The 12,423-nt window shown below is 45.2% G+C and overlaps 1 protein-coding gene across 1 annotated transcript in view; it reads right to left on the bottom strand.

Annotated features, from left to right (window-relative positions):
- Positions 1–4,378, bottom strand: part of spata20 (spermatogenesis associated 20) — a 66,100-nt gene extending 61,722 nt beyond the window's left edge. The window contains exons 1-4 of the mRNA XM_084141331.1: positions 4,058–4,378; positions 3,126–3,269; positions 2,270–2,489; positions 2,033–2,176 (exon numbers count right to left, since the gene is read on the bottom strand). Of these exons, the coding sequence (XP_083997457.1) occupies positions 2,033–2,176; positions 2,270–2,489; positions 3,126–3,269; positions 4,058–4,260 (711 nt within the window). The 5' untranslated portion in view covers positions 4,261–4,378. The remainder of the gene's footprint in view (positions 1–2,032; positions 2,177–2,269; positions 2,490–3,125; positions 3,270–4,057) is intronic.
- Positions 4,379–12,423: the final 8,045 nt, after the last annotated feature.

The following is a 12,423-nucleotide window of genomic DNA, read 5'->3' as shown; positions in this document are numbered from 1 at the left end:
TCTTCTTCTTCACCTCGTGTAGAGGTTGAGAGTTTCAGCGTTTCTCCATTTCAAACGTGTGAACTAACGTCTCACGTTTTCTGGTCTAACCATTTTGTAACGTGTAGCTTCAGCTTCACGCTTCTTGGTCTTGTAGAAATTCAACCATTTGGTTGGTTGGTAATGGAGTTGTAGTTTTAAACAATTTTTATAACGTTTAGCTCACGCTTCACGTCTGATGTTAATTAGTTTTTCAAGACTTTTTATGCACTCGGTGTAAAAAGGGTGTTCCATCATGTTTGTGCTCATCTGGGCATGGCCACTGACTGTGGTCAATATGGAAAACAATCATCTCATCTAGAATGCTAAAATCACATTGTTATCTTCACAAAAGTATTATTATACTTAATCATTTGTTTTATACAACAATTAGATGCAAACCTCATAACTGGGAAGTGTACACCCCCAGAGATACAGTTATGTTGTTCCACCGTCTTTATTGACATCACAACATAGTAACGAATTCAACATGATTGTTCTTTAAGTCCCCACCGACCATCTCCCACATTATTTTAAGTAGGAATATTGTTTCATTATCCACTTTTGGATGTTGGCGGGAAGACTTCCTTTGTCTCACAGGGAATTTCCCTCTCCCAATACTGCATGGCACGGAAAATAAAGTTTCTGCAAGGAATTTACGACCGGTCATAAAACTGTCCCCCAGGAAAGGGGGTGTTCAAACCTTTGCACAGCTATTTTCAGGTCTCTCCAGAGATGTTCGATCGGGATCAAGTCCGGGCTCTGGCTGGGCCACTCAAGGACATTCAGAGACTTGTCACGAAGCCACTCCTGCGTTGTCTTGGCTGTGTGCTTAGCGTCATTGTCCTGTTGGAAGGTGAACCTTCACCCCAGTCTGAGGTCCTGAGCACTCTGGAGCAGGTTTCAATCAAGGATCTCTCTGTACTTTGCTCCGTTCATCTTTCCCTCAATCCTGACTAGTCTCCCAGTCCCTGCCGCTGAAAAACATCCAGACAGCATGATGCTGCCACCACCATGCTTCACCGTAGGGATGGTGCCAGGTTTCCTCCAGACGTGAAGCTTGGCATTCATGCCAAAGAGTTCAATCTTGGTTTCATCAGACCAGAGAATCTTGTTTCTCATGGTCTGAGAGTCCTTTAGGTGCCTTTTGGCAAACTTCAAGCGGACTGTCATGTGCCTTTTACTGAGGAGTGGCTTCCGTCTGGCTGCTCTACCATAAAGGCCTGATTAGTGGAGTGCTGCAGAGATGGTTGTTCTTCTGGAAGGTTCTCCCATCTCCACAGAGGAACGCTGGATCTCTGTCAGAGTTACCAGCGGGTTCTTGGTCACCTCCCTGACCAAGGCCCTTCTCTCCAGATTGCTCAGTTTGGCTAGGCGGCCAGCTCTAGGAAGAGTCTTGGTGGTTCCAAACTTCTTCCATTTAAGAATGATGGAGGCCTATGTGTTCTTGGGGACCTTCAATGCTGCAGAAATGTTTTGGTACCCTTCCCCAGATATGTGCCTCGACACAATCCTGTCTTGGAGCTCTACGGACAATTCCTTCGACCTCATGGCTTGGTTTTTGCTCTGACATGCACTTTCAACTGTGGGACCTTATATAGACAGGTGTGTGCCTTTCCAAATAATGTCCAATCAATTGAATTTACCACAGGTGGACTCCAATCAAGTTGTAGAAACATCTCAAGGATGATCAATGGAAACAGGACGCACCTGAGCTCAATTTCGAGTCTCATAGCAAAGGGTCTGAATACTTATGTAAATAATGTATTTCTGTTTTACATTTTTATAAATGTGGTAAAATTTCTAAAAACCTGTTTTCACTTAGTCATTATGGGGTATTGTGTATAGATTGATGAGGATGATTTAAAAAAAAAATCCAATTTAAAACAAGGCTATAACGGAATAAAATGTGGAAAAAGTCAAAGGGTCTGAATACTTTCTGAATGCACTGTATGAGCTTTGAACTCAATGTATGAATAGCACTTTCCAAATACAGCTTGGACATTATTATTACCTGCTCCATAATTCTGGTCAAGACAGTTTTGAGTCCAGGTCTCCGGCCACTGTCCCTGGGGGGGAAGTAGGTGCCCCCAATGAAAGGTCGTAGATCAGGGGTCAGCCACACACTCATCGGCCAACCACCACCTCCGCTGGTTGCCTAGAGACCAGGGACAGCAACACAGATTAACATAAACACAGCAGATATGGGGACTTATTTACTACATGTTTAAACACACACACACACACACACCTGCACGAAGGTCATGTAGACTTTGTCCACATCAGGTCTCTCTTCGCGGTCGACTTTAATACAGACGAAGTTGTCACTGAGGGTCTTTCCGATCTCCTCGTCCTCAAAGGACTCTCTCTCCATCACATGGCACCAGTGACAGGTAGAGTAGCCCACTGACAGGAAGATAGGCTTGTCTTCACTCCTGGCTTTGTCAAATGCCTCTTGTCCCCATGGATACCTGGGAGGTGGGATAGATTCATGTATTTAACTGGCACTATCTTACATTGTTTACATACACTGAACAAAAAATTGTACGCAACATGCAACATTTTCAAAGTTTTACTGAGTTACAGTTCATATAAGGAAATCTGTCAATTGAAATAAATAAATTAGGACATTCCTGCAGTCAGCGTGCTCATTGCACGCACCCTCAAAACTTGAGACATCTGTGGCATTGTGTTGTGTGACAAAACTTCACATTTTAAAGTGCCCTGTTATTGTCCCCAGCACAAGGTGCACCTGTGTAATGATCATGCTGTTTAATCAGCTTCTTGATATGCCACACCTGTCAAGTGGATGAATTATCTTGGCAAATGAGAAATGCTCACTAACAGGGATATGAAAAAAATGTGTGCCCAAAATTGTAGAGAAATAGGCTTTTTGTGCGTATGGAACATTTCTGGGATTTTTTATTTCAGCTCATGAAACATGGGCCCAACGCTTTACATGTTGCGTTTATATTGTTGCTCAGTGTAGTTTGTTAGGTTTTTGATTAGGCCTACTGGTGAAAGAGAATAATAAGTGGACTAACCCAGCAGTCCACGGGGTTGTGTGTGTGTGTGTGTGTGTGTGTGTGTGTGTGTGTCTAACCCACCAGTCCACCGGGTTGTGTGCGTGTTGTAGCAGGTAAGGGGACCTCTCCTGTCCCAGGCGGTTGGGGGGTCTCTGGGGGTTGGACGGGGGGCTTCCCTGCCCCTCACTCCCAGACGCCATACTCAGACTGGCTCTGCTAGTCATACTGGTGGTTCAAGTGAAACACAGATGTAGCGCTTTGAACATCATTGGAAAACTATTTGTAAACTACATCAAAATGACTGACTGCAAATTACATACTGTGGAGTGTGCCATCAATGCTAAGATCTGTTCATGTTAACTAAGTCACATGTTGTTTATGTTTATAGAAAGGTTATTGCTGGGTGAATTACGTGCATACTTGGCATGTGTGGTATGAGTGTTGCATGATATCAGTGTTGGCTAGACAGTAGCTGCTTACTATAATCGCTAGCTACTGTAACTAGTTAGCGCGCTAGCTACTTCCTCCATGCGCGAACCCAGCCAAGTGCCAGCTGTCAAACCAGACAGTGCTGGCTGTCAAGTATGCTAAAAACACTAGCCTTTTAGTTCTCTAAACTGCAGAACACACCGTAAAGCATCACCAATTGTTATGTCCGGTGTTCACTAGCAATCGTGTCAACACTGTAAAGAGTATCATCAGTTTTATTTATAATCGGGTAAATAGCTAGCTGGCTAGACCAAGGGCGAATGGCATCTAGCTTGCTAGCTAGATAGCTTGCTAGCTAGCTAGCTAACTAACAACACCTCGTGCAAGACCACTTGGCGACCCGCTAGATCCCCAGGCAGGCACAAGGCAGTGATGTAATCCACAGCTAGCTAGCCAATCAATTGTTGCATTATTATAGCTAGCTAACGTTAGCGATTAATCAATCAATTTGACAAGCCAGTTGCAAGCTGTTGTCACGTCCTAGACGATTGTCATGTTATGTGTCATTTCATTAGCTACTTTACCTGAAGCAGTATTGGGACGTCCTGGGACTCAGCAGCGAGGGGGACTTGTCACTAGCAGGGAGTGGTGTGAGCCCGCTGATGTCCCGACTCAGCTCTGGGCTGTGCTGCTTGTGGTGACCTCCCAGGACAGCGATACTTAGCAGGCGAGCTGGGTCAACGCGGCTTTTTTTTGACGACGTCCGTGTCCATACGAGTCGTAACATCTTAATCCAATGTGCCTTGTCAAAGGGCTGGCTGGCTCAGTGGAGGTTTGCCTAACACAGCAAGTGCAACTCTCCGACCAACCAACTCTGACAGTTTTGGCATTGACTTTGGGAAGTGTTGCCAACCATTTTTTTGTTTGTGAGGATCGCTATTGGCTCCTTGTTTTGACGCTAGAAGTCGCTAGATTATGTTTTGGGGATGCCGCGACGACGTCACAGCACCAATTCGCCTTAGTGCAGTACAGATGCGGTCCCCGATGTAGCGTTTTCGCACCCTCTCCCTCCGCACACCATCTCTACTTCTGCGTCTTTGCCTGTGTGTGTGACTTCTGTTGCACAGACAGCTTCACCCACTCTAGTTTGCGTCAGAATTTGGTGGGAAAAGTCACCCAAATGATTCATTCTATAGCTTATTTCTATAGATAGAGGACGCCTGATATCTCCAGGAGAGATAAGTATACTTTTTGTCTTTATTTGTCGTTGTCTAATACCAGAGGAGGCTGGTGAGAGGAGCTGTAGGAGGACGGGTTCATTGTAATGGCTGAAATGGAATACATGGAACGGTATCAAACATATGGAAACCACGTTTGACTCTTTTCAATTAATTCCATTCCAGCCATTACAATGAGCCTGTCCTCCTATAGCTCCTGACACCAGCCTCCACTGCCTAGTACTGGCTTTTTGCTAGATAGGGCCATCTACTTTAGGTACTGCCTGTCTTCCCAGGAGCCTACTTGGTGTGAACTGCTGACTGCTCATAACTTGCAGATGATTGTTGACACATCAACCAGGATGAAGGGGCAATTTGTGACCTTGTTTTGGTAATCAGTGGCTGTATTAGAGGGGGAGTCGTTTCACCTCTTTTCTGAGTGTATATAACCAGATTCTCAGGCGCCATCTCTGTGTGCTTCATTCTATAGATGGAGGACTCCTGATATCTCCAGGAGTGATAAGTATAATTTTTGTCTTTATTTGTTGTTGTCTAGTGCTGTCTTTTTGCTAGCTAGGGCCATCTACTTCAAATGCTGCCTGTCTTCCCAGTAGCCTACTTGGTGTGTGAACTGTGACTGCTCATAATGTGCAGATGATTGTTGTCACATCAACCAGGATTAAGGGGCAGGGCAATTTGTGACTTGTTTTTGTAATCAGTGGCTGTATTGGAGGGGGAGTGGTTTCACCTCTTTTCTGAATGTATACTGAACAAAAATATAAATGCAACATGTAAAGTGTTGGTCCCATGTTTCATGAGCTGAAATAAAAGAAATGTTCCAAATGTACAAAAAGCTTTTCACCAGTTTTGTGCACAAATCCATCCACCAGAAAGGTGTGGCATATCAAGAAGCTGATTAAACAGCATGATCAATACACAGCTGCACATTGAGTTGGGGACAATAAAAGGCCACTCTAAAATATGCAGTTTTGTCACACAACACAATGCCACAGATGTCTCAAGTTGAGGGAACGTGCAATTGGCATGCTGACTGCAGGAATGTCCACCAGAGCTGTTGCCAGATAATTTAATGTTAATTTCTCTACCATAAGCCGCCTCCAATGTTGTTTTAGAGAATTTGGCAGTAAATCCAACCGGCCTCACAACCGCAGACCACGTGTAACCACGCCAGCCCAGGACCTCCACATCTGGTTTCTTCACCTGAGGGATCGTCTGAGACCAGCCACATGGACAGCTGATGAAACTGTGGATTTGCAGTTCGGTAACCGGGCAAATGCTCACCTTTGATGGCCACTGGCACGCTGGAGAAGTGTGCTCTTCACAAATCCCAGTTTCAACTGTACCGGGCAGATGGCAGACAGCCTGTATGGCGTCGTGTGGGCGAGCAGTTTGCTGATGTCAACATTGTGAACAGAGTAACCCATGGTGAGGTTATGGTATGGGTAGGCAGGCAGGCATACACTAGAGATAACGAACACAATTGCATTTTATCGATGACAATTTGAATGCATAGAGATACTGTGACGAGATCCTAATCAGTGGTTGTATTGGAGGGGGAGTGGTTCCTCCTCTCCTAGGCAATCAGCAATTAGTACAGGGAGGTGTGCTCTTCACCTCTGCTAGGCAATTAGTGTTAGTACTTCAGTCTCCCCTGGCTTCTCAGTGGCAGCTGTAAGCGGCAGTCGTGTCGGTCTCATTGGCAAAACTAAGACCGTCGCCAAACAAAGATGGTTCTGCAGAGTTGTTCTGCGTGGTTGTTTGAGGAAGGAAAGAGAGGAAGGCTCCACACCACTCTCTCAATTGAGTATCTTACCTAGTTATTTTCTGACAAGTCATTTTTCTCTTTTGTAGCTTTGGCAACTATGTGTGTTTATATACCTGTTCGCTCCTCTCACGGTAACCTTTATAGATGCTCCCCACCCTTGGCTGCAACCCTTCTAATTTAGTGCACCTGCGTGCATAACCCTTGTGGAATTCTGGGTCTCTTGCAGCATTTGGAACTGCCGATCTGAGGTCAAGAACGCTAAGTTCATCTCAGCCTATGCGTCCCTTCAGTCCCTTGACTTTTTGGCCCTGACGGAGACACTGATCACCCCAGAGAACACCGCTACTCCAGCTGATCTCTCCATCTGACTATGTTTTCTCTCATAGTCCAAGAGTATCTGGTTGTCGCGGGAATGGCACAGGGCTATTCATTTCTCCTAACTGGAGTCACTCGGCTCCGTTATATCCTCACATGGTCTCTCCTACCATTGCTATGCGAATGACACTCAACTACTTTTCTCCTTCCCCCTTTCTGACACCCAGGTGGCGACACACATCTCTGCGTGCCTGGCAGATATCTCAGCTTGGATGTCGGATCACCACCTCAAGCACAACCTCGACAAGACGGTGCTGCTCTTCCTCCCGGGGAAGGCCTGACCACTCAAAGACCTCTCATCATGGTTGACAATGCCACAGTGTGCAAATAACTTTGGTGTGACCCTGGACAACACCCTGTCGTTCTCTGCAAACATCAAAGCAGTGACTCGCTCCTGCAGGTTTATGCTCTATGACATCTGTAGAGTATGACCCTACCTCACACAGGAAGCGGTGCAGGTCCTAATCCAGGTACTTGTCCTCTCCCGTCTGGACTACTGCAACTCGCTGTTGGCTGGGCTCCCTGCTTGTGCCATCAAACCTCTACAACTTATCCAGAACGCTGCAGCCTGCCTGGTTTTCTTCCATGACACCCCGCTCCTCCGCACACTTCACTGGCTTCCAGTTGAAGCTCGCATCCACTACAAGACCATGGTGCTTGCCTGTGGAGCAGCAAGAGGCCCCTCCCTACCTTCAGGCTATGCTCAAACCCTACACCCCAACATGGAGCCACCTCTGGTCTCTTGGCACTCCCACCCCTACGGGAGGGCAGCTCCTGCTCAGCCCAGTCCAAGCGCTTCTCTGTCCTGGCACCCCAATTGTGGAACCGGCTTCCCTCTGAAGCTAGGACGGCAGAGTCCCTGCCCATTTTCCGAAAGCACCTGAAACCCTACCTCTTCAAAGAGTATCTTAAATCCCCCCCACAAAAAATATACTTTCCTGAACCAACACTTGCACTTGACTCCCGACGCCCCCCCCCTTTCTAGCTCTGACTTTGTTGATAGCTACTTTGTTGAGGAAAAGTGTACTCACTATGCCTGTGATAGCTCGGTGGGACAACCACATATCTTAAGATGAATACACAAACTGTATGTCGCTCTGGATAAGGCCATGTGTTAAATTACTAAAATGTAGAAACTCTCGGTGGCAAAACACCCCAAAGGCAGCCTGAAAGTAGCTGAATTTGTCACTAGCCTCTTTTACCAATAAAAGTTGCTGGAAGGGTCAGAACTGGCTAAATATAGAGACAAAGTCGCTAAATTGGCAACACTGACTTTGGGGCCTTTGAGTAGTTACATGATTGGCCACATGATGACACTACAGGAAAGAGAATGGGTGCACATTGTTTTTATGTTATTAGTTTGATCATGCAGTGCACGCTTTATTCATAATCAAAGTATGTATGAACCAAAAAGAAGACCATCAAACCACTGATAATGCTACGCCTTAGTTTATAACTTGCTTTAGAAAAGATATTGCACTTGAGAAACACAATGTTGTTGTTCATATGGCTTTCCGAGATATCCATCGCTGATCAGTCTTCGATTATCTAGCCAAGGCCAGGCTCACCATGTTCTGGGCTCTGTTGAAGATGGAAAAGTACTGTCAGATATCACCCAGGATTCACAGGTTGGAGTTACCAGATTGGAGACCGGTGCGGCAGCCGTAGTAGGGGGACTGTACGGGTGGCAGAGAGAGAACTAGTCAAAACAATATTACGGTCACCTCAGGGCTACGTCAGCTCTACACACACACACCTGGAGGGTGGAGGCTGGGAGAGTGAAGGCCTGTCCGTGGATGTGGAAGACCATTGCTGGCTTGTTGTTAATGTTACAGTTCACCACATTCTGAAAAGAGAGAGAGCGAGAAATAGAGGGAGGAGCGGGAGAAATGAAGTGAGAAGAGACCATGACTTAAACAGCTTTTGCTGTGTGAGGTTTTTAGATTTTATTTTATTAGGATCCCCATTATCCGACGCCAATGGCGACAGCTAGTCTTACTGGGGTCCACACATAACGAAAAATACATTAGAGACAGAAGGCTTTACAATTTACATACATTAAATGTATGTACATTAACATGCATCTATCACATACATCTCAGTACATACACACAAAAAGTAGGTCACATGGGGAGAGGTGTTGTGCCGTGAGGTGTTGCTTTATTTGTTTTTTTTAACCAGGTTTGCTGTTCACTTGTGCTATATGAGATGGAAGGGAGTTACATGCAATCATGGCTCTGTATAATATTGTACGTTGCCTTGAATTTGTGCTGGACCTGGGGACTGTGAAAAGATCCCTGGTGGCAATTCTGGTGGGGTAAGTGTGTGTGTGTGGGGTGCGTGTGTGTCAGTGCTGTGTGTAAGTTGACTATGCAAACAATTTGGAATTTCCAACACATTAATGTTTCTTATAAAAACAAGAAGTGATGCAGTCAGTCTTTCCTCAACTCTTAGCCAAGAGAAACTGGCATGCATAGTATTATTAGCCCTCTGATTACAATGAAGAGCAAAACAGGCTGCTCTGTTCTGTGCCAGCTGCAGCTTAACTAGGTCCTTATTTGCATCACTTGACCATATGACTGGACAATAATCAAGATAAGATCAAACTAAAGCATGCAGGACTTGCTTTGTGGAGTGTGGTGTCCAAAAAAGCAGAGCATCTCTTTATCACGGACAGACCTCTCCCCATCTTTACAACCATTGAATCAATATATTTTGCTCAACAACCACACCATTCATTACCAGATTCAGCTGAGGTCTATAAATTAGTGAATGATTTGTACCAAATAAAATGCTCTTAGTTTTAGAGATGTTCAGGACCAGTTTATTACTGGCCACCCATTGTAATTGACTGCAACTCTTTGTTTAGGATTGCAGTGATTTCACTAGCTGTGGTTGCTGACACGTATAGGGTTGAATCATTAGCATACATGGACACAGGCTTTGTTTAATGCCAGTGGCAGGTCATTGGTATAAATAGAAAAGAGTAGATGGCCAAGAGAACTGCCCTCCGGTACACAACACTTTACATGTTTAACATTAGAGAGCTAATTGATCATTAGAAAACCCTTTTGCAATTATGTTAGCATAGCTGAAAACTGTTGTGCTGATTAAAGAAGCAATAAAACTAGTTGAGTATCTGGAGCATCAGCAATTGTGGGTTCGATTACAGGCTCAAAATGGCCAGAAACAAATAACTTTCTTCTGAAACTCGTCAGTCTATTCTTGTTCTGAGAAATGAAGGCTATTCCATGCGAGAAATTGCCAAGAAACTGAAGATCTCGTACAACGCTGTGTACTACTCCCTTCACAGAACAGCGCAAACTGGCTCTAACCAGAATAGAAAGCGGAATGGGAGGCCCCCGTGCACAACTGAGCAAGAGGACAAATACATTAGTGTCTAGCTTGAGAAACAGACGCCTCACAGGTCCTCAACTGGCAGCTTCATTAAATAGTAACCGCAAAACACCAGTCTCAACATCAACAGTGAAGAGGCGACTCTGGGATGCTGACCTTCTAGGCAGAGTTGCAAAGAAAAAGCCATATCTCAGACTGGCCAATAAAAAAAATATATTAAGATGGGCAAAAGAACACAGACACTGGACAGAGGAAGATTGGAAAAAAGTGTTATGGACAGACAAATCGAAGTTTGAGGTGTTCGGATCACAAAGAAGAACATTTGTGAGACGCAGACCAAATGAAAAGATGCAGGAGGAGTGCTTGTCCCCTGTAGCTCAGTTGGTAGAGCATGGCGCTTGCAACGGCAGGGTTGTGGGTTCGTTTCCCACGGGGGGCCAGTATGAAAATGTATGCACTCACTAACTGTAAGTTGCTCTGGATAAGAGCGTCTGCTAAGTGACTAAAATGTAAATGTAAAAAATGCTTTGATGCCATCTGTCAAGCATGGTGGAGGCAATGTGATGGTCTGGGGGTGCTTTGGTGGTGGTAAAGTGGGAGATTTCTACAGGGTAATAGGGATCTTAAAGAAGGAAGGCTATCACTCCATTTTGCAACGCCATGCCATACCCAGTGGACGGCGCTTGATTGGAGCCAATTTCCTCCTACAACGGGACAATGACCCAAAGCACAGCTCCAAACTATGCAAGAACTATTTAGGGAAGAAGCGGCCAGCTGGTATTCTGTCTATAATGGAGTGGCCAGCACAGTCACCGGATCTCAATCCTATTGAGCTGTTGTGGGAGCAGCTTGACCGTATGGTACTTAAGAAGTGCCCATCAAGCCAATCCAACTTGTGGGAGGTGCTTCAGGAAGCATGGGGTGAAATCTCTTCAGATTACCTTAACAAATTGACTACTAGAATGCCAAAGGTCTGCAAGGCTGTAATCGCTGCAAACGGAGGATTCTTTGACGGAAGCAAAGTTTGAAGGACACAATTATTACAACTACATTTCTTATTCATTTTGCTATATTTCCTATTCAAACTCATTTCATGTATGTTTTCATGGAAAACAAGGACATTTCTAAGTGACCCTAAACTTTTGAATTTACATTTACATTTTTAGTCATTTAGCAGATGCTCTTATCCAGAGCGACTTACAGTTAGTGCATACATAATTTTTTATACCCCCCCGTGGGAAGCGAACCCACAACCCTGGCGTTGCAAACGCCATGCTCTACCAACTGAGCTACATCCCCGAATGGTAGTGTACCTTCCCCTACCCTATGGCATCATAAGACTTACCAGAATAAGACCAAAGTACCTATAGGTAATCAGCAATCAAATTGTTGATTTCAAACTAAAGATCTTGTCTGTGGTTCAATAATTCATTCTGACAAATCTAATTAATTTAGGCAGAAGAGGCCAACAGACATGCTTCAGCCTTCTCTGCTGTCTTACAGAGTAGAAAGCGTTCTACAAATGCCATCCATCCTCATGCTTACATCAGTGTCGTTGGTCATGGGCTCGCCGGAGACTTAGAGGCTCTGGTCGTCAAACCTGGAGGTGGGGTTCGAGGGGTACTTCTCCCTGTACTCATCCCACAGACCCTGCTCCTTCTGGCTCTCCCGGGCACTCTTCCCCTTGATCAGTGGCACCCTGTGGGGAGGACAACGTCTGGTTAGGCAAGCAGCTCAGTTCCAGCAAGTTTCTGGTCAAAGTTCCAAGAACTTCTGGTCACACCGTAGCAATAAACTACATGGGAGCATAGGCTATACCAGGGGTATTCAACTCTTACCCTACGAGGTCCGCAGCCTGCTGTTTTTCTGTTCTACCTGATAATTAATTGCACCCACCTGGTGTCACAGGTCTAAGTCAGTCCCTGATTAGAGGGGAACAATGAAAAAACGCAGTGGAACTGGCTTCGAGGTCCAGAGTTGAGTTTGAGGGGGCAGTGTGAGAGTATTCAAATCTTTCACTTAGTTTTGGGTATTCTACTCTTTCACTGCCTTCTAAACTGTTATGTGATAGAAATATAGGAGAATAGTAGGAGTAACATACTGGATGATGCACTTGTAGTGCCACCATTGCACACAGAGCGATAGCCTACTTCATTATGCGAGCCTACCAGACAAGCTAAATGCCTTGTATGCTCGCTTCGAGGCAAGCAACACT

This window comes from Coregonus lavaretus (genome assembly GCF_964263955.1).
Source record: "Coregonus lavaretus genome assembly, chromosome: 25".
NCBI lineage: Eukaryota > Metazoa > Chordata > Actinopteri > Salmoniformes > Salmonidae > Coregonus > Coregonus lavaretus.
The sequence above is the reverse complement of the archived record's forward strand: the minus strand, read 5'-3'. Positions and strand labels throughout refer to the sequence as shown.